This window comes from Drosophila mauritiana, chromosome 2R (assembly GCF_004382145.1).
Source record: "Drosophila mauritiana strain mau12 chromosome 2R, ASM438214v1, whole genome shotgun sequence".
Taxonomy (NCBI): domain Eukaryota; kingdom Metazoa; phylum Arthropoda; class Insecta; order Diptera; family Drosophilidae; genus Drosophila; species Drosophila mauritiana.
Window position 1 is genome coordinate 20,353,320 of NC_046668.1, and position 26,961 is coordinate 20,380,280.

Below are 26,961 nucleotides of genomic sequence, written 5' to 3' on the forward strand. Positions count from 1 at the left end.
TCACACAAGCGATGTGAAAAACGCAATGAACGCAATTTCAAATGTTACTACATTTGATCCAACCTAGTTTTTAAAAAGACTACTATTATTTAAGTGGAAAACCCTCTTTTCGTTTCCATCTAAATACCAATTTCAAGGAATTTCAACTCAATCGCCTCACTGGGGACTCAAAGTCGAACAGCTTTCAACCGTCTCTCGAAATCTGAAGCAGTCAAAGGCGCTTGGCTTATTTCCGTTTCCGCTTGCTGCCATATTTTCCGACCCCCTCCGCAAAGCAGCTCCCCGATCTTACCTCAGCAATGCAATTTTCGACTCGCATAAAAGAAGAAAAGCAAAATCGCACGCTTGAATTTGGATTTGAAAAGGGGGAAATGCTGGGTGGAGTGCAAAAGGGTGTGTGGTTAGGTCAGCAGAACTGCTTCCCAGCTGCTGTTGTCGCTGCTTTTGTTGCGGCCATCCCATTGTGTCGCCGGAAATATTCAATTTTCAATTTTCATTTCGCTGGCCAGCAAAAATTGGCAAGCGAAAACAAAGGACGTGAACAGAGAGCAGAGCGAGAAAATCTGCTAAGCGCATCCAGCGAGAGGCAGGAGGTACATCAAAAAGGAATGCCGAATGGAAGAAATCAATTCAATTATTACGTTTTCATTGGATTTTCTCCTCGCTCATTGCATTGTGCTGTGCGGAGTTATGAAGGTGTGCTGCAAAGTTGCTGTCAGAGCGACTTAATCCTAATGAAATGTGCAACACGGATGCACAGCACACTTTTTATACCGTTGCTGCCACATTAAGGACACAAACTATCAGCTGACCTGCGGTGACATTGTCATCGCAACACAATTAAGCGCTCAACGGGTGGGCCAGGGTAAATATAAATTTATTGAAATATTATTTATGACTTGGAAAATTGCTGGAAGCCGCCTTTAATCCTCGTTACTTACCAGCCAAGTTCCCTGCTGGGCTTGCCTCGCTTATCGTTTGTTTTGGCCATTTTCCAGGGTCATTAGCTGATGGCAGTGATGATGATGATGATGCTGAACTGAACAGAACGAGAGGCGACCAATTCTTGGGGGGTGGGGAACAAGTCCTTGGGGGTCGCAGCTCCAGCTGCGCGTCAGACCACAATGAAATTGGTTTTTGAAAACATTTTGTAATATTATCGTATTTAATAAGTAAAATTCTTTAGTTGCCAGCTAGTTTATGGCAGCAGCCAGCAAAAATTTGTTATTTGACGACAGGCACCAAGAATTAAATACCGGAAAATTCACAGCAGAATAGGTAATTTAAGCCAAACATGTTTAAACTTTTATTTCGTAAACGCTGCTGGTTTTGTTTAAGGAATCTCAACTTTAAGCACTTCCGCAAGCTGGCCTGCTCAGAATAACTATCAAGTGGAAGACCTGCAGTTGAGCCGTAATGACCCATCCTTTAGCATCGGTAAACATTAAGGAGAGCTCGTAAAGTAGTCAATTGAACCGCATTCCAACAGCTCGCTGACAGCCTCAGGGAAATATCTCCAAGCCACGCTGGACCACTTATTAAATTGGCCCGAAGCTTAAAGCCGAATGGCCGGAATATGGGGAGCAGAGTCTGAAGACAGGAGCTTGTTTTAATTAAAATTTTAATTTAATTCCTTCCGGTTTTACATTTTTCCCTCCTTGTTTTATTGCACACACATCAAACGGGATGGAAGCGCTGCGGGGGACAGCCAGACATCAAGTGGCCGAAATTAAAATCTGCTGCAAGCACTTGACACTTGGGTGAAGTCGGGGACTCGTTGTCAAACTGCAAACTACATAAGTGACAAAAATTACGCATACGCACTGTGGCCCGGCTGCGAAAATAACACGTATGATGAAAGCAACCAGGGCGCCATATATTGAAGTGTGTATGTGTGTGGGTGTGGACGCTCATTAACACTTCGTCGAGTGGTGTGGCCCCAACTTGAAGTTTGTTTTTGAGAGGAAAATACGAACTGAAAGATGAGCTCAGACCGCGAGAGAGAGTGCATGTGTGTGTGTGGGCAAACAGTAAATCACTGAAAATAGCTGGCAAAATAAATTCCACAAAGATTTAGTAAGACATAGACACAGCCAGCGTCCTTCCACTCTTTTCTCCTCCATCACATTTCACACTTTGCGCCTGCCGCCAGGGAATACAGTGGAGCCTCGGTAAAACTTATTTAAAATAGTTGCTTGCCCAGAAAACAATTGTTTTGCAGTCCAGCATTTGAGCAACGTTTGTATGGCTTTCTGAAATAAACTTAACATTTATGAAGTCTGCCTTTCCACTAAAGCACATCTGACTGTAGCCGCCGCTCGAAAGGTTTTGCCTACTTTTCGGCCTCACTCGGTGTGGCTGACTTTTAGCAGTCGCTTGACACATGCAGCTGCACAGACGCAAACACAAACTGTGAGTGAGACACAGACATAGACAGTGAGTCCTCCGTGTGATATCCTCTTTGGCTGGCAGAATTTACCAAAGACACCGAGTGCCAGGCACTTGACGTTGACGAGCCTGTGGATAAGATACTCCTGGCTCGGCAAAAATAAGACGTGGAATGGGACAGCCAGTTGAGTAGGATGATTTCGGGCCTGGCAGCGATAAGCGAGCGAATAATGATGTACTGGAGCTGCAATCCACCGAGAGTCGACAGTCATTGAGCACGCGGCGTATGAGTAATGTGCCATGTTAGTTAGTAGGTTAGTTAGGTTGGTTGGCTGGTTGGTTGGTTGGCTGCTCCGCTCCTTGGATGGCAGAGCGAAGGACCAAGCTCTGGCCTTTGACCAGAAAGAATGATGCAATTTCCAGACCACAATTTACCATTTTAATGGCCTTGGCAGACGGACCAGCGGGCAGGACATTTCCGTTTCAATGATGCACTTAGCACAGCCATCTCTTTCTGACTTTCTGCCCCTCTCTGACTCAGTGCATTTTTTGAGCTTATGCATGTGAGAAATTTAGAGTAAAGCACCTCATTAAATTGAAAAATGTTCACAATTTGCAGGACATTATGTCCGCAACTAATGCATGCCCTTCGAAAAGTAGTTCATGTCCTTATTCGGTCTACATATCTGACTTTGTCTGCCACGCTGTCTCTCTCTCTCTCTCTCTGGCCGAACAAATTGTTTAACTTCTCCACTTTTAAATCTCTTTTGGTCTGAACGAGCTCAATCTATACGGATGTGCATGTGTATAAATTTGCAGTGTTAATGCAATTTTAAGCTGCTTTATTAATGATTTTCTCTTTGGTTTACCTTGCCGCTTTTCGAACCGATTGCAGCAGTGCTACTGTGGGAGAAATTAATAATAAAAATACATATATAATTCGCAGCCACTCCAATATTCTCATTAGCAGTAAGTCTTATTGATTTTTATATTTATGGCATACTTAAACATTATCAGCAAAATAAATAAATGTATACAAATTTCAGTTATGTTAATACCATAAAAAAGTTGCATTGAACATAAGATTGAAGAACTTGCGAGGCAAATGAACAAATGAGTGAATCGATCGCCCATACCAATAAATCTTGAACCACTGTGCTTATGTGGCCTGTCATGAAGCGAAAGTTATTGGTGCAAAAATCCTGAGCGGCAAAGGATTTTTTCCCGCTTTCGTGCTTGTTTGTTGCAGGACGTTCGCAAGTACGTATGTGGATATGTACATATGTATGTGTGTGGGGGCAGGCAATAGTGTCAATGCATCGATAACCCGAGAACAAGGACGAAAACAACAACAACGAGCGGCTGCCGTCAAAGGATCAGAGGGCATCGGGATGGTGGACGGAGGGCTCAGCTGGAGGGAGTGGAGCCGGAGCCACTGCAGCCGGAGTCGGAAAACGAGCTCCGTCGGCTTTCTGCATTTACTCGCATGCATTATTGAGCATTAACCTCATTTCACGCAGTCAATTTACGGCATTAAATTCTCGTCTGGCCGGATCTACTCACATTCTGCTCCGGAGCAGTGCGATGGCGTAAGGATTTAACGAGCTGTCGGGACATCCAGAGCACCACCCATACCGCCAGCCCATCCCAACTAAGTCCGTTGATGATGATGATTTTACAGAACTAATTCGGTTTTGATTAGCCCGAAAACAGCGGCTGCCGGTGGGGGAGCTCCATTTCTCCCCAGGGGAAAGTCCTGGGACTTAACGGTTATTGAAAGTATCTTAACTTACCGTTGGCTGATAATAAGTAGCCAACGCAGAGGAATGGCGCCCAAGAAATTGAAAACACTTGAGGTGCAAGCAGCGCAAATAGCCCGACTAAATGAGCTTATAAAAATCAAAGAGGATATCCCAAAAGTGGAAGCTGAACTAAAAAACAAGTAGAAAATGCGGTAAGAAGGCGGAAAAAAATAAGGAGGAGAAGAAACTAAGAGGTTGACAGCATCCTTAGTTCTATTTTGGCCTATCTCGTTTGTGCCATTGTAAGTGGATAATTAAAGAAATGCCAGAGCCACAGACCAGAAAGAGAGAAAGAAACAATAAAAAGAGAGTCAGAGCGAAAGAAGCAGGCGATGAAATTCAGAAAGAGAAAGCACTAAAGCCAGAAGGGGACAGCAGCAAGCAAGGAGTCTCTTTATGCTCTATAATGTGTGTGGAGGCTATTAAAAGCTTCTAAACGTTTGCTAAAAATGCTAGTATAATTCACCACTCCAGACAACAGAAGTGTGAGAAGAAGGCTTAGACGGAGACGGGGATAGTGCTTTAGAAAGAGACGCAGCACAGGCCAGAACGTGGCACCGTTTAAGTAGCCTTAGTAACAGCTACCAGCTGTTCCAGTTGCAGCGCGGGAAAACCCAGTACCCTTGTCCACATATATTGTATAAGCTGCTTTTCTATTGTCTCACTTAATTTACTCAGCGAAAAATAGAGATAAGGGCTCACGGAGCAGGGAACAGCTGCTCCTTGAGACCTGTTTTCTTCTGTTGACTTATACGGAATATTTAAAGATTGTTAGGGAATTTTGATTAAAAAAAATAAGAATTCAATATTTCACTTCCTTACATTTACTATCTACTTACGTTTTTATCTATCCACCTCATAAGCGTGGGGATAACCAGTTATGTGGCCCCCATTTTCATGTGCTCATTCTTTAATTGCCATATGCTACAGAGATAGGAAAAATCGCCCCAGTTAATGGCCAATTGTCCGGGCAACAACATTTGGCTGGCGTTAATGGCCATGGCCAACACCCGGGCACCCATAACCAGGACTCAGTCAGAGACACTTCAATTGCAGCTTGGCATGGGGGAGATGGGGATACGGTGACCTGTGACCCTTCCGTTGCTCGGGTCACCGATTCGAATAGCACCCTCCTGAAACCTTTGGCATTTTGGTTATGTTCCATTCAAAGCAATTAAGTTATCGCCGTGTACTTTTTGCCAGGCAATCGCAATTGCCATCGCCATCAATCATCGTTTAACGGCGCAGATGAAAATAAACCGGCGAGCTTATGAGCGGAGCAACACCTCCAGTTCGGGATGCATAATTCATGGGGGAAATGGGAAAACTTTGACTTTGGCGCGTGACTAAACGAGAAATGCAATGAACACAATGCAAAAGGCCAAAAACTGTTGCCAACAAATGAGCTAGCAGCCAGCAAGGATAAAGGATAAACAGCAGTAGCGGCAGCAGCAACAGCAGCAGCCAGAGAAACAAAACAGGGCAGCATCTAGGACACTAAGTATGATTTATGCGGCGAGTCTCGCCATGGCAGTCAAATTGAAATTTACACCAGAACCTTGGCAACATGCCCCGTGAGCTGGGCTCAAATGAGTTGCAATTCTTGCTGGGATTGTCGCCTCGCACATAAGAAGATATATATGCTGCACTGTGCGTACACTCGAAAGAAATATGAAGGCCAGGGATTTAATATAGGTTCTAAAATGGTTTTAGACCAGGTTTTTGAAGTGGAACACATGAAAAGAAGCTACTTTGTAATAAATGAAAAGAAGCATCTTCTACTCAGGTCTGTTCTTTTATCTTTTGTATTGGATACCTTACTCTAAGTGTACTTACAAAGTGAGACACAGATACAGATCATTATAAGCAGCAAATCTGTTGTCCCTAGGGACATGTGCTGGAGATTGGCTGGGGATTCGACCCTATCCTTCGCCGGAATCCTTCTATTTTCCTGCTCCTGGGGCTGCCAGTTGCACTTCAATTTTCGTTTGTTTCGCCGGATTATCAGCCAAGCTGAAGCATGAAAATTTAATAATCCATTTGGTCCGGTTGCAGGCGAGGTCCTGCAGCCAGGACCTCCAGCAGCTGCAGCTCCTTGGAGACGCTCGACGGCAACGCCATGATAAATTCTATTTAATTTCTGGGCGAGAGATTGAAAAGGAATTCCTGGCGGATTTTGTGATCTGATTGGGAAGCGGAGTGATTTGGGGCATGTGAAACAGATTCTGGCAAAAATCCTTTGAAATTAATTGACTGCCTAGCCGGGCACAACTGTACCCTGTTTTATTTACCAGTTAAGCGACCACAGCAATCCTGCAAAAGAGTTAAAACCCCAATCATGTACTAACAAAACCCCAAAAACTAAACTAGTTCACCCCACACCACCCACCATTCACCATTCAACGTGTCATTTAACATTTTGGCTAATAGTCCGCACATTGTTTCGAGCTGTGGACTCTGGACTGAAGCGAAAATTGCCAAATGGGGAAGAAAGAAAATAGCCAAAATAGCAGCTAAAACTTATTTCATATCAAAGGGTGTCGAGCGGGGAACACGGCGATGGGGGACATTAAAACCACGCCAATTTTGGTCAACATGCTGAATGAACTGCAAAATCAACTCGCTTCAAAATGTGGTCGGTCAGCAGTGTGTATACACATTAGTGTGTGTGTGTGTGTGTGTGGTGCATCAACGCCAACAGCGCACACAACTAAAAATCAGTTTGCGCGATATTACGTATACGCGGCGTGCAACGCTAAACGAGAATTAACATTTAAATGCCGCATCTATATTGTTACAGGTTTTTGTTTGAACGGTTGAATGGACAGGGAATTGTTATACATATAAGCTGGCGTTCATGACGAAATTTTCATGTTTTATACGGGCTATACGGCAACGATACAATTGGGGAAAATTACGGTAATCTCCCGACGCAAATAAATACAAAATGATTCGGTGTATTCGTGGGTATCAAATTTGCGGCTGAAGAATATTTAGACGAGAAAGTGATTTAAGTAGGGCGATAGCTAATAGTAAAATCGTTGTTCAACACTTATAATAATAGGAAAAGCATCAGTTTAAAAATCTTAACAATATATGACAGCTAATTTGATTTTATAGCTCAGTTTTGACTTTAAATTTCTAACAATTTCCCTCTCCACTCGCGATAGTAAACATTATTATATTTCGCCCAAGTTGACTTAGTTACCCAGCTACTCACTTCGGAAATTCCTTTATCCGTTTCTCGTTTTCAGACCCTGTCGTTTTTCAGTTGTCCTTTTTAGTTGACTTTGTGTTAACTAAACTTATTAAAGTATGCTTGACATTCACTGATTCTGATTCGGATTGTCAGCTCTGTTTGTATTTGCCTTGTTCATTGTCAGTTGGCCTGTGCCCCACCTATATATGATAAAATATTTCACATCTTGTCAGGTTCAGATCCAGGTTCGGCTTTGGCTTTGGCTGCAGGAACTAGACGACAAATTGTCGCTGGAACAAAACTTCGTTTGCCTTTCAACTCGGCAACCAAATCCTTGACAGCCTTTCACCAGCCCCCCATCCCTTCAGTCGTCCCCCTTTTCCATTGCATTTGATTCAATTTGCGCAGAGCAAAAGTAAATCAACAAAAAAAAAGGGGAGAGGAAAATAGGAAAAATAGGAAATGTTCGTATTCCATAAATTTGCTGGCACTTCAATCTCTATGGCCTCCATCCTGCCCCCTCCCTTCACTCTCTGTTGTTCCATGCTCTATTTATAAAATTTAACATTCTGTTCTTCGTTCCATGGACTTTATTTTTTTTTGTTTAGTTTATATATCCTTTTTCTGTTGGTTGTGCCAAGTTTTTGCGGCTTCATTGTCAGTTCCTCCATGTCCTGGTTCTTCTCCATTTCTTCCAACTGCCATTGCATTACGTTCCCCATCCATTCCATTCCCCTTCTCCCTGCCGCGTCTCTTGTGTTTTTAATAATGCATAATTTGTTTTATAACTAGGTTCGGCTCCCCCATAGCAGCTCTCTCACTCTCTCTCTATCTCTCTCTGTCTATGATACCCATTTTATCTTTGCTGTATATTGTGCATATTATATATGTGGGGAAGGAAAAAATATTTTAATCAAAGTGAAAACAAAGCATTCCATTGTTGAAAATCTATTATAAAATGCTCCGCTTTGTTGGCGATTTTTTCTGGGCCTGGCACATTTTCTAAAAAGCCCCCGGAGGGTGAGAAAAATGGAGCTGGATAAGTGAGAAACTCCGACTGCTGGACAACTTTTGTCCAAGCGAGCTGAATAATGCAGTTAAAGTGGGAAATTTGATACTGGGCAATGGTGTCATTGACATAAGCTGAATCTTTTTAAAAGATTTGAAAATTATATTTTCAAATTATATTTTCAAAACCTCAAAGGTAACAATACATTTTAAATGTAGTTCAGTTACCTGCGGCAAGATATTACCAAATTATGGTTTAAACTTTATGAAGGCTGTTCCTGATATTCCAAACCCCTTTTCCCTTTTTCCCCCAGGGGCACACTTAGAATGTCATTAAACTGCCTGGCAATTTGGTTTTTGGTTACTGTGTGCAAAGGTTTTCCTTTTTTTGTCGCTTTGTTGTCGTTTGGGAGCAGGAAAACCTCATAAAAGCCCGAAGTGAGACATAATAATAAAGCACCAGAAGACAATTCAGCTCGTAAAAATACAAAATAAATGTTATAAATGTAGCCATAAAAATTACAACAAAAACAAAGGTGGAGCCCCCTGTTTTTTGCTTGCCACCTTTGTCAGCGTAAAATATTTTTAACTGATTGATACGCGCGGGGTGGTGGGTTGTAGGTCACACGTACAAGTGGGTCTCAATGTGTGCGAGTGTGAGTGAGTGTGTGTTGCGTGACAAACACACACACACATATATACAATCGCACGCAGGTGGAGGGACATTAGGGTGAAGTGAATAAAAGAGGGGCGAGGGAGTGGGCGACACTGACGAGTGACGCCGAAAAAGAGGCAAACACTCACACGCAGACGGAGAAGCGCGAAAACAAATGAGAAAAAATATGTTACAAAGTGTCGCACATGACACACACTCACTCACACCCGCAAACGCAAACACTCTCGTCCAAATGCACAGCACCTTTTGGCTCTTAAAAAAAAGTGACCTGTTAAATCACATATATATTAACATTTTGTTTATTCAAACCAAACATTGGTCGATGTTTTTAACAATTTTTTATTAAAACTAAAAAATTAAAACCACTTTTAATAACAGCATTTGCTGTAATATTTTTTAAAGAAATTAAAGTTAAAATTGTTAAAATTTAGACTTAATAAAAAGTTACTTATCTGAGAAATGATTGTAGTGCAATCACCAAAATAAAAAGTTTATGAACATATGCAAAATCGTTGAGAGTTAAATCTCTAGACGGATTATTTCATCCATTTCTCTCAGTGCACTGGCTGAGTTGTACACCTACAGGAGCATGCCACTTGTTCGCCTCGTCATGTCCTGGCAGCAAGTTTTACATTGTCTGGCTTCGAGCGTTGTGCCATTTTTACTTTGGCTTTCACGGAGAAAGGGGGTACGTAAAAATAAAGGTTGGAAAGGGGGGTGAAAGTTAGGGGAGGGGTGAACCCGTTCGAGGGTCGGTGTGGGTTTTTGGGTTGGTGCCGCTTTTGTGTCATCCTCGTCGACGCATTCGTGTCAAATTTATTTCTCCTCTCGTTTTTTTTTTTTTGCTTTGTATTTTAGTGTAATTTTGTTGATTACAACGTTGTTGCCTTTCTGCTTTCAGTGTGTGTGTGTGTGTTTGCGTGTGTGTGGGTTGACATCGTTGAGTGTGTAATTTATTTGGAGTGATCCTAAATTATACATGCATGTGCCTTGCGTAACTGCCAAAGATATGGCCAGAGATATGGCAAGAGTGTATTTTAATTTGGGCTTACATTTTGAAACAACTTGACCCAGTTTGGCACTGATTATTGTGTGTTTCAAGGAATAGTGGCAGCTAATAAGCAAACAATAACTACCAAATAATATTATGCAGAACACAAGGCATAAATATATTTATAAATTTACATTTTAAACATCTTACGAAAATACGTTGATTTTATATGAAAACACAAAGCAAAGAGGCGAGCCCAGAAAAGTATGCTACACTTTCGTTCGCATTCCACCTCCATCACGCTGTCTTATCTTCGCCGTCTTCTTGGCCCTCGGCTAACGATTTTAGGGCCACATTATTACTTTTTATGACGGCACAAGGGAAAGTCATGTTTCGAGCTTGTTAATATAAAAATTGCGGTGGAACCACGGCATTTTGCCAACCCCCCGGGCCAAACTCAACGCCAAAATGTCTAATGAAATCTAATAAATTAAAGAGATTTATACAAAAGCCGTTTGCCCGTGGCTCTGCTCCCTTATTTTCCGCTCAACCATATATTTTCCCAACAAATATATATGTATATATAGATTTGGCTGCTTTTCTACCCGCCAGCCGCCCAATTTCTTGGTTGGCATAAGAAACATTAGTTCACACTGGACGAAGGGAAATCATTGGCTTTTCACCAGAGTGTAAATTCTTTGAATAACAAGAGCAATGGGATAAGTTTTCCCCCTTTCTCCCGACACTTGTCACACTCCATTGTCTTCTGTTGAGCATGAACCCCAAGGAACGCAAGACAGATAAAAGATATCGGATAAGAGGGTGAAGTGCTCCCGAAACAATCAAAACTTAAAACTTAAATCAAAGTCAATGCTTCGCTAGAATGTTTTATTTTATCACTCAGCCAAAATAAATTGAAATTGCTCTAATGCTCCTTTATTTTGACCGACTCTTTGCCTTTGCGTGCATAAAAGTTTAATTGACTTTCAATGTTTGTTCGGCAATGGAAGTAAAAGAAATAAACACCATTAGATGGCGAAAAACGAAAGCGAACTGTGGCTATAAATCGGTTGGCAAAACTGTGCCAAAGTCAGTTGAAAAATTTAATCAACCTTGTTGTGACAATCCTGGAGAGGATTTGCAGGTGGGTTGGTCGTCCCTGGAGCCACTTAACTATAAATCTTGTGCCGCTTTAGGAGGTGCAAAATTGTATACATAAAATACTTCTACGTAGTCGCATTCGTTGAGGTAATGTTTTAAAAATGATTTATGGATCCGCATCCCCATCTCGCCAGGAAGGAGCAAGGACGAAAGCAGGGCGGCAGGAAGCATGGGCATGTGTGAGGATCGGAGGGGAGTTCAAGGAGCCGATTCAGGACCCGGCACCTCAAGTGCTCGGCCAGCCATGCAATTACATATATCAAGGAATGGGAATGGGTCTGGGAATGGGAACTCACTGCGGGGTGGCCCGTTGGCCGGAGAATATAGAGGCTTCCCTTGTTATTTTTGTGCATGTTACAGAAGGGGCGAATGCATAAATTATTTAAAATTACCCGGCAGCGGCAGAAGGCTCTTCAGGTCCCGTGGAGCAGACTCCGTCTTGTAAAGTGCGTGTTATATTGAACAAATATTATTTGGAGTGCAATAAATAGATGATAAATGTCTTAAAGGCGACCCGAGAGCTCCTGCAGAAAGTTAATCAAAGCGTTTGAGAAATGGGCTCATCCTGGCAAAGGAACTGCATAGTTGGCGGGGTTTACCGTCGCGAAGAGGAGCAACTTTGCTCGGTGTTTAATAAACAAAGTGCGACTCGGCTACATTAATCATGACTTAAAATATTTTCCTGCATTCTTAACCTTTATAAGCGACTGGGTGCTTAGTTGCAACTTGCTCTTAACCCCATAACTACTTCTCTAAACTTCCGAGCTAATGTACTGCTAAGAACCCATTTGTTTTGTTTTAATTAAGTTCATTGCTGAACAATCAATGAATATTTAACATATGTATTAATTTATTATTTACCCAAATCTCGAATGCAAATTGAAAACTTTCTACAAACTAAAAGTGCCTAATGCTTGGGTTTTGTGATCACTTCCGAACCGATAAAGATTTCCTTCTCGGTAACCAAAGCAGATTTCTTGAGCATATAATGCAGATGCAGGAGACAACAGAACGCGAAGGCAATGCGAAACAGAAGTCGTTTGTTGGGAGTAACCAATCCCAGGACTAAAATCCTTCTTTGGAAGCAGCTGCTCCTTACGCTCTGACCAAAACTGTCGGTATCCTGCAGCTTCCAGCGAAAGTCCTTCCGCTGCAACCATCCATGCGTGGCCAGGACCTCCTCGAACTGAAGCAATCGCGCCACATGCATCCAGGAGGTGTCCTGCGGAGCACCAGTAGTGGCCACCAGCTCGTCGAGGGTGTGCAGCAGAGAGCGCAGCGTGTTGACGATGACCGCGATCTGGAAGATGCGCCGCCATACGCCACTGGAAAAAGTGTAGATGGAGCTCAGGTTGTAGAGGATGATGAGAACCAACTGGGGGCTCAGGCAATCTAAACATTGCCGGGTGACCTTCACATAGGATCGATGCAACCGCTGCAGCGAAATCTGGCGTCTCTGTAGCCTTCTGACCGCTCGGTAATCCGATCGCAGGATCTCCAAACAGAGCCTCTCGTCAATGGCCGCCATTTCACTGTTCACCAGCTCGAAGGACTTCAGCAGCAGGGCGAGCACAATGCTAATCAGATGCGAGGTGACGTCTATCACCCAAATGGCCAGTGAAATAGGCACCACGAAGAGCACAATGAAGAGCGCTTTCCAGGCGGCGTTTGTAGGGCCCAGCAGTCCCTTGTAGAACAACCGAAAGACCAGCAGCTTGAGCACCAACTGGAAGGCCACAAACCAGGACAGCTCCACTTTTCGCCTGCAGAGTCGATGGAGCTGTGGCGAAAGTCGAAGGATTCGGTTTATCACCCGTCTTCGCTCCTCTATGACTTCTCTTGGCTGGATTAACAGCCAGCAGGAGAATCCCACTAGCTGGAGATGCAGCATCAGGGTATAGGGATCCAGGAGTGCCAGCGTGAAGAAGAAGGCGCACCAAAGCCCAATCATCCTTGACACCGTGACGCTGTAGTACGTCAATCGCAGCTCGTTGTAGGACTCATCGTAGCGAAGGCGCATCAATCCCAGGTAATAGAACTGCGCCAGGTAGAAGCGCAGCAGGAGGAGCACGTGCCTGCTGATGTAACGGTTGCTCAGGCGAAGCGAATGCCACGGGGCCATCGATGAAATGGATCTACCGACTGAATGCCGCGAAAGGATACGACTGTTTCCCAATAGAATGGCCATCGTTAGGTGCGTAATGCCGCCATAATGATCTTCTGATGTCCACCAATTAGCTATATGGCACTGAAATGGACAGTAGCAATTTTTATAGTTTGATATAAGCATTATTAAAAAATGTGCTCTTAGGTTTTCTCGATGTGCTTTTCATATTCTATTCTTTTTCGCAATAAACACTTGCTGCAAGTGCGCTGAAAATGAGAACTTGATGAGGGGCCATGGCAACCGACTGTGTACATTAGCCGGAAAACAAAAGCGTCCTCGATGGCTTCATGGCCAAGAACATTTCAGTTAGATGTACTCCGGAATTCTTGCACTTCATCAACACAATTTGTTACGCAATTAATTTGAGTGGCAAAAAGTGAGGAACTTGGTTTGAAGGCGCCAAATGGAGAAATGGCTGATGGCGAGCGGCGGCGGGTGCTGGATGTGAAGTCTGGTAAACAAGTTTTGCATAATTTCCATAAAATATTTCATAAACAACTTGAAAAATGGAAAAAGCTATGCTATGCAGCCAGCGACTGGGGCGGGGGAAGTCCGAAAAGAAAGCAAGGCAAAACTCGCAGCGGTAATTAAAAAGTTCACAAAAGAGTCGGTCGGGCACCAGGGACTTTGGAAAATTGCTACCAAGAAGAATCCCGCCGATGACAAGGCGCAAAACTTGCCGATTGAATGCGAAATGTGGCCCGGGCAGCCGGACGGACTCCTACCCATTGCCAATTCAAATAAATTAAAAAGGAACTGCGACTCGTTGCCAAGTTTGTCACCGCAGAAAAATAATACGGAAAAAATGCTCTGTATATACATATATAATATATATAGAGTTAGATATTAAAATATGTAGATGTGAAAAAACAGCGCAGTGGAGGCTTGAAAGGAACCGCAAACTGCGGTCACTGTGGCTTCTCTGGTCAGTGGTCGTTACTTTTGCACTCTTGTTGTTATTTTTGCGGTGCTTGTCCTGCCAGCACCGCATCCTTGCATCCTTGCATCCTCATATCCTTTTGGCCTTCCAGAGTGCCACTGCTCATTATTGTCGGCAATGTCCAGGCATCGGAAATTGGAAAAGTTTCCTGCGTTCGTGACATTCCACACTTTCGCTCACACGTTCTATGAATATTCAATGCAGCCATAGATTATATTAAATTGATATAAATACGTATATAATATTTTAAGTTGACAGGGTCAAGAACAGGATGCATTTATTTTTAAGAGATTTATAAACATCAAACGAAATTCGAGAGTTGCTAAATATTTACTACAATTTACAATGTTTTGCTAAACGGCAAAGCTCTCTCTCTCTCTCTCTCACTCTCCCTCTCTTTACCATTTTTGCCCCTCTGTTAACCGGTTTCTCTTTGGGACATCAGCAGGGGTGCTTTTGAAACGGTTTGGATTTATCTGAGCGGTTGAAAGTGGGGAAAAGCGATGTTTTCCATGTAACAAACAATCAGGTTCAAATGAATGTAACTACAACCGGGAGATTTAACTACTATCGGCAATATCCCGACGCAGCCAATCGACCAGAGCATTCCGGGCGCATTCCGCATCAGCATCCAGGCAGAACAACTTGCAGATGTCCTGCAGCCAGTTCCCAATGATGTAGCGCTTAATGCAGGGCATAACACCCATCTCACGAAACACTTTAAGGCAATAAAGTTGCAGGCGGGGATTATCAGTCGTGGAAACCATGAGACGACCCACATAACACGGCAGTTGGGTGAACTCCCTGCTGCGCCACAAGGCACGCTTGCTATGGAGGCCATTGAGCAGTGCCAAAGCCGTATATTCCCAGTTTTCCACCTTCTGGCGGGGCAGCAACATCCGCGGATTCTCATCGGGCTGGGCAAAGACGTCGAAAAGCAACTTAACACCATCCACGGCATCGAAACGCCGCTGACCTTCAGCACAGCAGAGGAGCAGCGCAAATGCCTTGGTGCTCATGTCCCAGAAGTTGGACAAGCGGTTTAGGATCCTCGAGTGCAGCAGCTCAAAGAAGCCCAGCTCGATGCCCCGATCGGGCGCCACTTCCAGCATGTCGCACAGATGGTGCCACAAATGCGAAGGATAGTGCGGACGGCATGGATCCTGCCTGAAGATCTCGGCCAAGGCGGAAAAGTTTTCTGGATCCTCCAGGAATATACCCAGAACTAGGAGAAAATATAACACATTAAAATCTAATGAATGCTAATAACAGCTCACCTTTGGGCTTGCACGTCAAATTTCGCAATATCTCTGAAGCCAAATCATCCTTAATAGGCTCTTGGTTCTTAATGATTTTATAGAACTCCACCCTTAAGCACTTGCGGTTGGCTATATTTTCGGCTCCATCCAAATTGCGTGAGAGTATATCTTTAACAAATAGAAGTTTATCCAAAGAATTCACAAGTCCCTAAACTTACTATAAATCCTTAGATACATCTCCACTTCCCTGTGCTCCTCCTTGTGCTGCTTCAATCTCATTCGCATAAAGGCATTTTTCAACCTATTGGAGGATTAAAAGTGGATGAGATGAAGAAAACTCCTCGAGGCAGACAACCCACTTTCTAACAAGGTCCATTTCAATGATAGCTCTCTGGGCATTCAGTGGATTTAGAACGAATTCCGACAACGAAACGACTGCCTTCCAATGGGTCAGCCTGACATCACTATCCAGTTCTTTGAGCAATTTGGGCAGTGCAAACCAGCCGTAGGCCAGGTCAGCACGATCCGCCAGGTGCGTCGAGGTCGAATTGCAGCAGTACGGAATGCACCTGCAAATATTCCGTTTCTCCATATTGTGCATCCACTCTATAATCCATTTTTTAAGATTATCCTTCGCTGATTATATATATAAGTAAATTACCCGTAGTCTGTAAGCTGTTGATGGAGGTCGGCTTCATCACATCCTTGATTTCGTGTTGCAGAAAGTGATTGCGATATCTCGCTAGCTGCTCCCACATTTTGGTTCAATGGTTTGTTGTTATTATAATGGAAACAGCTGTGAGAAAATACAATACGTGTCAAATGCCAGAACTTTTTTCAAAAATCAACTTTTATCACGTTTGAACTTAACAGTTCTGTAAGGAAAACTATGTTTCTGTACTGTAAAACGCCATTGCGGCTGAGAACGGAACTCAATTGGTTGGAAGCTCAACTGCGTGTTGAATATTATGAAAAGGTTCGGAGCGCGGATGCAACAGCTGTTCGACGCCGGAAATCGATATATCGCAATACGGTTGATATATTTCGCCGATTTAATGCCGCTGCATTTGTGAACGGGCGCCGAGCGAGTTACAACCGAATATTAGATGCGAATTGCTAGCGCAGCTATACGAGAATATACCGACAGGCACGCAAAAATGCAAATACCAGGAGTGCATCTCTATTAACCGGTTAAATACTCGGCTGGGCGGATAGTTCATTTACAGCTGCAATTGCATCAATCGCCAAATGCACTTGACTGAAAGGTTGTACAAAAAGACAAAGAGAAAAAACCCAGTGTGCGTGCGGGAATATGTAAAAAAAACGAGTTAAATAAATAGCTAAATCAAAATAAGAAGGAAAGCAGAACGTAACGAAAGTATCGAAAAAGCGCAGTGTTTTTGTTGTGCCGGCTGAAACTTCGCTTGTGTGTGCGCGCGTGTTTTTGTGTTTCGGCGTGTGCGTGTGAGTGAGCAGACAACAAAAGGAACTCGGCTCGTTCATCTTCTTCCTAGTTTACCGTTTCTTGCACTGCCAATATCGCAAAAAAAAAGGGGAATAGGGAGTTAAATAAATAAGCCCACGAATTTCGAATAGCATAAATAGTAGGTCCTGCCAAAAAAAAAAAAAGTATAAAATCAGAGAAACGTCAGTCAGTCAGAAATGGCCTTGATAAAACTAGCAAGGTGAGTTTTTATTCTGTTTCCTCGCTAATATTACCCATAAAGTATGTGTATAGGAATTTTCCCGTTGAAAGTTGTAGTCCACCTTCTCTTTCTTTGCTTTTCCACTTAACAAACCGCAATTAAGTTGGCCAGGGGCGGAGTTTCCAACGAAAGGGGGTTTTTCCGGCTCTTGCCCGCGTAAATTGATTTTCTGTGGCCCCGTCATCCTGTCGTGCTGACCTGAACTGACCCCATTTTTCATTTCAATTTTCCGACGAAATAACAAAGTCCGCAGCCTGGAAAATCCGGCCCTGGCCTTTTTTTTCTTTTGTTGCCTCTTGGTCAACAGCAAAGCGCTTGAGGCCGTGTAATAACTTTCGGGCAAATATTTATTTCCCAGCAACGAGTTGTTGATATTGAAGTTGGTCAATGCACTTTGGCGCCCCTGAAACGCACTTAAAATATAGCTAAGTGTAATCAGGCACTGATAACAATAATTACGCATATTGCGGAATCGTAGATATACCTGCAATTATATTCATGTATTTAAATTGTAAGATTATATATTATACTTAATAGCAGTACATTTACATTTCGTAAGTTACAAAAATAAACATCCTTGTGCTTAGATCCAAATTCATTTCGCATGAAATATTTTCAAAATCTTCATAATACCAGTTTCGCAACCAGATTAAACTACATTTTCAATCGAATTAAACAAGATCAATTCATAAACTTAAGAATACAGCGAACGTAGGATTATGATAATCTGAATTTCAAATGAACTGCTAATAATAGGAAATCTTACGAGAGGTCTGTGCAATTAATTCTGTTATTGTCTAACAACTAACAATGTATTTGTTTACCTTCTCGATTTCGTTTGTTGACTTTTCCCCAGCATGTACAACCACTAGACAAATAAGCAATATCTGGCTATCGAATTTCCAGCGGCATTATCCACTATTCATTCACTATAGACTCCGATATTTATTTATATGCTGTTTGCGCTCGCCAAGTAAACCAAACAGTCGCAAATCACACATGATTAAATTAATCAAGCGGCGCACAGGCGTTAAGTACGCGATCAGTTGATTGATGGCCCGCTGACTGATTGGCCGCGTGCTCAGCAATCAGAATTGGGACTATCCCACACGCCACGGACTACTTACTATAAACTATATGCCGCATGCACTTTGCCCGGAGGATCCGAGCTGCTCTGGCAAATGGTCTGCCCATAGTTGGAGCAGTGATTCACCTGACCCATTCCCTGGGAGGGATGGGGTGGTCCAAAAATAACTCCCAGCCATTCAGCAATTGAGATCAGAGTTGCTGGGACACGGACTTCGGTAATTGAGTGTAATTGGAAGTGAACACGAGGCCTCTCACTCCAATCCCCAGATCTCGCTGGCCAGATGACGGATGACAGACGGGCCCAGTGGAAGCTGCAAAAGTGCAGCAGATTGCATCCACAAAGAATGTGTCTGTATCGCGGCCCGATGGCCCCAATATGTCCTCGCCTGACCTGCTAGTTCAATTTGCACATGAAACATACGCTGTGTATATACAAGTACCACCAACTCATATGCATGTTTATAAATCTATATATATATGGTCATATGTATTTATATGGCTGTGCAGTGGAAACTTTTGTGGACTACAATGAGAATGCAATAAAACTAAAACGGGAGGCTGCATTGATAAAGCGAGTAATCTATATGACGACATGGTCTCGAGTTACTCTGTAAATAGCACCCTGCGCACATGGAGCGTATTTACATACTACATACGTACATAATGTATCTGCGTAATCTCGGACTGTTTGAATACCCTATTGTTATACGACTCGTGCTGGCGACTCTTTAATTTAATTATGACTATTTCATTAATTGAAATGCGTAGTATTCTATAAATGGAAACCTTGCGGCCGCAATAACAAAGCGCATGGGGCATCAAATGAAAGCTTCCAATCAAGATCTGTGCTTTATACTTTTGCCAATCTTAACTCCAAATGGTGTCAGTTCGATTTGTCACGCCACTGCAGCCAAGTCGTAGATCTTCGACTGATAAGCAGGACTTCCTCCTTTGTCTTGGCCAAAATGCACCTGATCGATCAATGGGAGGTCTTGGCCATCCACTCGTGAGTAGACTCAGCTAACTCTGTAAAGTTGCGCAATTTCCAAGCTGGTCGCTCATCGAATTCTAGTTCTCATTCCCACACGAAAACCCGTTTAAAAAACCAACAAACAAATGAGCTAATGTGCTTGAATGCGCTTAAGATCGGTTTGAGTGTACATATAAGATACGAATTTGGGTGGTTCACAAAATATATCTCATATAAATTGCTCTGTGGAATGTAATTCTATTTACAAACTGGCTGTTATTAACTATCTAAATGGCTTAAAACGTATCCGCCTTTACGGCCAGTTTAAGATCGTAAACAAAGCTGTGCGAACTGTCTCAGTGGCAGTAGCAGAAATGAAATATACTTATTATTATTGCTCGGTTTATAGCTTATTATTTGCAACAATTGAATCAAACCAAACGAATGTACATATGTGGAGTGCCAGCCGTAAATTTGCAGCGCACAAATTAAAGATCAAACAGAGCAATTGGTCGCGGAAAACCCACAACGAACTTGGCATACACTACGGGCAAAAGAAGTGAGATTTATGGGAGGGAACCAAATTGACATGCGGCTACCTTTTGACCGATCTCAGGGTGGTCTCTGGACGATTCTCTAGAAGATTCCGGCACGCTGCTGACCAATGAACGCTGAGCGCAACTCGATGCCCAGACATTGGCCGGCAATCGGCGTCTGGTTTTCAGATGGCAACCAGAGTGCGGGAAATCCGGCTGAAAGCAGTTTTCACCAAACTTATCCAAAGTCAAGAGCATGGCGCACACGAAACTCACGGATACAGTCGCTACAGCTACCGATACAATTGCATTCCGACCACGTCGCCAGCACCACGACTACGATTCTGGTCGAAAAGCAGCCGAAGCAATAGTGCTGCAACTCAATATTGCATTCGAACGAATGCCGTCCGTAAATCAGGAGACCCGGAGGGGAGCTCCACAGATTGGGGGCTACGGCGGAGAGCCTCCATTGAAATATGGAAACGGATAGAATCGGAGAAGGCCGCCGTACTTTTTTGGGCCCGGCTACGGTATGGTAAATTCGAATGCACGCGCCTCCGTTGCGAACGCGGCATGCGGGGCGTATGCGCAATAAATATATATCATTTGGAGCCCACTTGCTAATTTCCATCAATTGCAATAAACCCAGCCTCAAGTCGACTCATCCACAGGACCTTGATGGTAATCATCCGTAAATAAATACCCCTACCTTTGAATGTGGCAATTAGCTAGAGTCAATTGCCGTGCATGATAATGTTTGAAAAGGCTGAGCTGCCACGTGAGATTCCCACTGATGATCCCATAAAACATAATATGCATTTTAATTAATTTCAATTTACTAAAATGCATCATCAATTCTTTATTTTAGAATTGAACTCTGCTCAATTGTTTGATTGTTATTTATACCTAATGGTCATTTAACGCGATTGCACTATGCTCAACATCACGAGGTTTATTTTTAGGCTTTGGTTTTTTCGATTTTTCTGTACATTGTGTCCAGGCACGCTTCTCATTTGGCCAATTCATTATAGCCCCCACAATTAGGCTAACTGCTGAGCGGTCCCTGGGAAATATATGGCTAATTAATGGCGCTTTTCAGAAGTGTTACGTGTAATTACTACAACTACATTGTTTGGCGACAAAGAAAATCGCACTTTAATGCCAATTTCGCTGGCCAATTAATGGAATGTGTAAAAAGGGGCTTGTCATCAACCGGCGACGGCGGTGACCAGTTGGAAAACCTGTTGCTGACTCAGTGCTCTTTCAAGTGAAACGCTCAGTGGGTGTGGAAAATTCGTGTGGAAAGCTCACTGAAAAGTGCACCTAATGTTTAAGAAAACTCATTGCAACGCATAATAGCAATATTGGCTTTATAATTGAATGGTTTTTGTTTCCATCTGGTCATGTAATCCCATTCCCTTCAACGGAGTTGGTGGCAGAAACTTCTACCGATAAAATTGATCCTGTAATTAACCTCTTTTCCGCGTGGAAATTGATGTGCCCCAGTGGCAAACCGCCTACTAGGCAATTGGTTGCAATTTTCTAAATATAGCCCAACCCATTAAAGTCACTTAGAATGCAAAGCCGACAGCGCGGACTCGTTTCAATTGGCGCAAGTAAAAGTGAATTTAAAAGTGGTTTTCCTTTTTTTCCGCTCAGCCTGCGCCAGCTGCACAGAGTTCATTCATCCAATTTCGCGTTGTTTGTGCCAAAGTCGACTTCCGCATATGGTCCACCATCGTTGCGCCCCCTTTGGCCGCCCCAAAATCCAGTGAAAAGCGAAAGTGCGACTGGGGCCGCCTGCATTTGCCCCTCCTCGCTGTCCATTTAATCATTGCAAATTTTATGCAATCTGCCAACGGCCACCAGTGTGTGTGTGTGTGTGCTGATCTTTTTATAAGCACTTTGTGTGTGCCATATATCAAAAAGCAGATCATGTCGCGCATTTTTCATATGTAATTCAATTTGATTAAATGCGCGTAGCGTGCGCCAAAAGTGCATTGACTCCGAAGGCTGATGCGCTGCATTTGGCTGGCCTGATGCGTCTGAAAAATAGAAAAATTAGTCTAATCGAATTGGGGGAAGTACACCCATAACAAAGATCTAATAAGACCCCCAACGGAGAGTTAATGTATTGCAATGCATACTATATGCAATGCGATGGCACGCGATTCGTTCATTTGTCGGTGACTACTTGGTCCCCAATGCAGGCAGATATCTTCTTTAACTCAACTTTCTTTGTTACTTTTGCTTCAACCCAAAGGAAGTCGTCGAAGTTTTTTCTGACATTTTACAGGGGTTTCCTCCAACAACAAATCAATAAACAATCTCTAATTAGCGAATTCCCTAGTTTTAAATGGGAAAATATACTTTAAAGGATCAATTCGTCTAGCATTTAATCGATACATTTTATTTCCTTCGCTTTTCGTCGGCCGACAAAAATAGGTGCAGCAATCTGATTGCGAGGTAACCAGTTCAATTAGTGAAAGTCAGAGTCGCCGGCATTTGCTTTATGCAACTTCATTTTATCGACCAAACAAGACGGCTGCCTCAGCAGCTTTCTTTTAAAAATCCCGCCAAAATTCAGTGTTGTCAAACGCAATACCGAAATGCGACTAGGTGGCAACGCCGCGGCGGCATGTTTTCTTGTTTTCGCAAATAGCGTGCGGCGTTGAAATTCCTGAAGCTCGCTGGAAATTGTGCCGAAAATGAGCGCGCTTAGCAGTAAACTGCTCCTGAAACGGATGCCCTGCTCGCTGGAAGAACTGGCGCAGCTGATCCGTGAGTGCAAGCTCATCCTGCCGCGCTCACTGAACACCTACGGCCGAAAAAGGGTGCTCCTCGAGTATAGCGACCCGGAGGAGGCGGCAAAAGCGCTGGAGCAACTGCAGGTTCTCAGCGAATCGCTGGACAAGCCGCTGTGCATCAGTGTCTTTGGACCGCGGCCCACTTCAGGAGCCCCCAGTGCCAGCAGCAAATCCACGCAGACGAAGGCAGCTGGAAATGGAGGCGCTGTTTCTGGCCTTCCGGATATCGACAAGTACGTTCGAAGGCTTTACGCCTGCAATAATCAGTGCGACTTCACACAGCCGCCGCCGCCATATCTCAGCTACAGCTATCCACCCATTAACGGGGAGATCCTAGCCAGGATCGGTCAGAGTCTGCAGACAAATCCCCACTTCTATAACCAAGTTTTGCACCTAATGAATCGCATGAATCTGGAGCCACCCTTTGAAAAGCGACCCAATGGACTGATGGTTCAGATGCGTCTCCAGCACGTGGGCACTCAAACCGAGCTGATACCCAGCGAATCGGAAAGCGAGTTGGAGAGCGACGATGGGGAGCAAAAGTTGGCCAAAAGGCAGCGACTGCTTCTAGCTCCTGCGAGCGAAGAAGCCCGTGCCAAGACTCTCAAACGGGCACGCCAAATGCTACAGCAAGCTGCCCATCTAGCTAGTCACGCTAAGCCCAAACTGACTGTTCAAAAACCCTCGTTTGACGCACCCAAAATCGACATAAAACTGCCCGAAACCCTAGTACCACCTTCGATAAACCCAGAAAGACGTGAATCTATATCACAGCCAGAAAGTGGTGCATCCACTTCAAAGTCAGAGAGGCGTCTGTCCACCAGTCAGCTCGAAGCTCTGCCGGTCTATAAGAACTACAAGACCGGCGATCCCAGCAACAAATTGTACATTAAGAACCTGGCGAAGACCGTGGATGAACAGCAGCTGAGGGATCTGTATGCCAAGTACACTGCAGCGAGTAATTTGGACATCAAGGTCATGCAGCAGGGTCGCATGAAAGGGCAGGCTTTCGTGACCTTCCTCGATGCCAACAATCCGGAGATTATAGCCCAGGCGCTAAACGAAACCAATGGACTTTTGTGGCACGACAAACCCATGATCGTCTGCTACGGCAAACAGCAATAGGAGCAGTCAAGAGATGTGGGAGAAGGTTAGGATTTCGTAGATTTTCTGTTTTCAAATCGGTTTCCCAAACAGTAGCAGTTTTATAAGACGTCAAACTGGTTTGATCTTATACTCAGATCAGCTGGAGTAGAGGTTATGGAAAATATACCTATTTTGTACAAAATTAGAAAAAAATATTTTTAAAAAATTTAAAAAGCTTTCTAACTGTAAGATAACGCTTATATTTTTCAATTTCTGTCCGTTTTGCAGGCAACTGGGCCTGATCGATACCATATACGTCGACGGAGCTCGCCCAGATCCAAATAACGATCCCGAGGAGTTGTTCAACGAGGTCACAGAGGCCAACACAGTGCCCGGCAAAAGCAAGAAGTCAAGGAAGTCCAAGCGTCTAGCCATGCAGCCCTACTCGTATGTGATTGCCGTGGACTTTGAGGCGACCTGCTGGGAAAATCAGGCTCCACCACATTGGCGAGAAGCGGAGATAATTGGTAAGATATTAAAATAGCAACCTCGATTTGTTGCCAATGCTATAATGGAACCTCGTACTTTTTAGAATTCCCAGCAGTGCTCGTAAACCTTAAGACAGGAAAGATCGAGTCGGAGTTCCACCAGTACATCCTTCCCATCGAGTCGCCGCGCTTGAGCACCTACTGCACGGAGCTGACGGGCATCCAGCAGAAGACTGTGGACAGCGGAATACCGCTGCAGACGGCGATTACCATGTTTAACGAGTGGCTGCGCCATGAGGTGCGCACCAGGAACCTCACCTTGCCCAAGTCGAACAAGTCAAACATACTGGGTAACTGTGCATTCGTCACCTGGACGGACTGGGACTTCGGCATCTGCTTGGCCAAGGAGTGCAACCGGAAAGGGATACGCAAGCCGCCCTACTTTAATCAGTGGATCGACGTGAGGGCCATTTATCGGTCGTGGTACAAGTACCGCCCGTGCAACTTCACGGATGCCCTGTCGCACGTGGGTCTGGCATTCGAGGGCAGGGCCCACTCCGGGATCGACGATGCCAAGAATCTGGGCGCCCTCATGTGCAAGATGATGCGCGACGGGGCGCTATTCTCGATCACCAAAGATCTGACGCCATATCAGCAGCTCAATCCCAACATCGCGTTGTGAGTTCCAGCGGCCAGCAATCCCTCCAAAACTTGAAACAGAACGCAGAATATCCATTTAGTTACTGGATTTTATTTAAATATTAATATAAAACGCAATGAAAGGATTGGTATGGAGATAGATAGATGATGACTAACTAAAGAGAACATGCACGAAAATTTAAATTTCTTCATTTTTTTGCCCTGATTTTATTGTAACGGCAATTGATAAGACTTGAACAATTCGAAGTATCGCAGCGATCATACAAATAAATTTATAAATAGCTATAAATATGGCTTAGAGCATACATATTTTTCTACCATTCATACTTGATAATGCTTAGTTATAGTCTATAATACGGAATGCAATACTTATCTTAACGACTTACACCGCCTACCATTTAGGAAATAAATTAATAAAACGACAATAGCTACATATAAATATGGGCTGTTAATTGGGAAATCGAATGAGATCGACTATCATTTCTTGTGTTCAAACGATAATGTCGCTCGAGAGTCGATGCTTGATGGCCACTTGTACGACTGCCTTGTCGCCAGTGACCATCCACTCCGGATTCTGCTCGCTTAGCTTCTCCACCGTGCAGAGGGGCAGTCCACAATAGATATCCGACTTAATGACGCGAAGGGCACAGACGCTGGCGGGTTGAAAGCCGCGCAGGCAGTCGGAAAACTGGGTAGTGGGCTTGTAGTTGATGTCGCCGAGCAGTTTCCGGTAGTTGAGATCTCCTTTAAAGATCACCAGGGATGCCTGGCTGATGTAGACATACAAGCAAGGCTGCACGCGCTTCATCTGGCTGCAGTCGTGGCCACTTGTCCAGAAGTAGCTTTTGTCGCACAAGATAAAGGAACGATCCCTGATGTAGGCCCGTATCCGCTTACCAAAGGCATTCAATTCCTGGAACTCGTGTTTGCGTAGGAACTTCAGCAGCCAGTTGAAGTCCTTGTGCGTGCAATCGGAGATGAACCACGGTATAGCCTTCACATGGAACCGCACCCGACTGGCCAAGCCCGATTCTATGATGTACTCGCCCAGCAGCAGATCCGCAAAGAGCTCAAATCCCGCATTGTCGCACACGATGTCCACGTAGACGGGCGCACTGGCCTCGATGAGATCCTGCCAAACATCGGACGACTGATCGGCCAGCAAATCAATGTCGTATTTGGCAATCTGCTTATAGATTTTGTCATGCGCACCCCTTCTTGTGATGTTTAGGTCACCGTGATTGGACCACGCAGATAGTTTCAGTAGATACTGAAAGTCCTCCTGACTGCGCCTTATGCCTTTGGTGGAGACTAGGATGTCCCTCATCAGCGGCGCCACATTGGTGACAATGGACGTCTTTTGATCACCAAAGTAATCATAATTTTTCAGGGTTTCGGATCGCTGGAAGATCGACCAGATGCGGCGGTACATGTAGCAATCCGCATGCAGCCAAACCGCCGAGAACCACTGCCTTCTGTCCTCTCCAAGACCTTTGAGGAACGAGTTCCAGCTGTCAGTGTCAGGCGCCTTGACGCGAAATATCTGGAAATCCCTGTTGTTGATTATATCATCGCGCAGCAGCTCCAGGCTCCAGATGGTGCGCTTCAAATCGAAATGGGCATACTCCCCGCACTGCTCAATGATTTCCGTCTCACGATCCTGCAGGAATATGATCAAATCCCGCAAAAATGCGGGCGATCTTCGCTTGAAGGTGGCAAAAGCCAGGCTGCGCAGGAATCTGGCGGACAGTTCATCATTCTCTCCGGGCGGATTGTATATGATCAGATTCTTCTCGTTGAACCGCTGTTCCTTCAACTGCTCAATGGCGGCAAGATTGGTGGTTTCCGTGACATCGGTGCGGCTACCAAATTCAGCACTATACATTTTGCCTAAAACGTAGAATTTCGAAGCCCCCTTTGCCAGGAAAATGTTTCGATTCCAAATTAATATTGATCTAAACTTTAATAGCCCTCTGGACAACTGACGTTCATATGAGTGTCTGTCTGTGCTTACTAAACAATGCAAAA

The 26,961-nt window shown here is 44.1% G+C and overlaps 4 protein-coding genes across 7 annotated transcripts; 1 reads left to right on the forward strand and 3 right to left on the reverse strand.

The window, feature by feature from the left end:
• Positions 1-12,132: 12,132 nt before the first annotated feature.
• LOC117138608 lies at positions 12,133-13,347 on the reverse strand. Its single transcript, XM_033300817.1, has one exon. The coding sequence runs from the start codon at positions 13,345-13,347 to the stop codon at positions 12,133-12,135; it is 1,215 nt and encodes a 404-aa protein (XP_033156708.1).
• A 1,247-nt stretch (positions 13,348-14,594) lies between these two features.
• On the reverse strand, positions 14,595-18,719 carry LOC117138645. 2 transcript variants are annotated; one of them, XM_033300862.1, is made up of 6 exons: positions 18,122-18,719; positions 16,253-16,387; positions 15,951-16,197; positions 15,810-15,892; positions 15,610-15,759; positions 14,595-15,557 (listed from the first exon to the last, which is right to left on the reverse strand). In XM_033300862.1, exons 2-6 carry the CDS (start codon positions 16,347-16,349, stop codon positions 14,893-14,895), a joined length of 1,242 nt encoding a protein of 413 aa, XP_033156753.1. In that variant the 5' UTR covers positions 16,350-16,387; positions 18,122-18,719; the 3' UTR covers positions 14,595-14,892. The 2 variants fall into 2 exon arrangements, with proteins under 2 accessions (XP_033156753.1, XP_033156752.1); XM_033300861.1 differs by lacking the exon at positions 18,122-18,719 and having other exon boundaries at positions 16,253-16,418.
• On the forward strand, positions 16,640-25,238 carry LOC117138646 (ERI1 exoribonuclease 2-like). 3 transcript variants are annotated; one of them, XM_033300865.1, is made up of 3 exons: positions 16,640-17,276; positions 24,074-24,312; positions 24,378-25,238. In XM_033300865.1, the coding sequence occupies exons 1-3, from the start codon at positions 17,254-17,256 to the stop codon at positions 24,953-24,955; spliced, it is 840 nt and encodes a 279-aa protein (XP_033156756.1). In that variant the 5' UTR covers positions 16,640-17,253; the 3' UTR covers positions 24,956-25,238. The 3 variants fall into 3 exon arrangements, with proteins under 3 accessions (XP_033156756.1, XP_033156754.1, XP_033156755.1); XM_033300864.1 differs by lacking the exon at positions 16,640-17,276 and adding an exon at positions 22,536-22,932; XM_033300863.1 differs by lacking the exons at positions 16,640-17,276; positions 24,378-25,238 and adding an exon at positions 20,726-23,849 and having other exon boundaries at positions 24,074-24,147.
• Positions 25,239-25,362: 124 nt separating this feature from the next.
• On the reverse strand, positions 25,363-26,908 carry LOC117138644 (damage-control phosphatase ARMT1). Its single transcript, XM_033300859.1, has one exon. It carries the CDS (start codon positions 26,816-26,818, stop codon positions 25,424-25,426), a length of 1,395 nt encoding a protein of 464 aa, XP_033156750.1. The 5' UTR covers positions 26,819-26,908; the 3' UTR covers positions 25,363-25,423.
• Between the last annotated feature and the right edge of the window lie 53 nt (positions 26,909-26,961).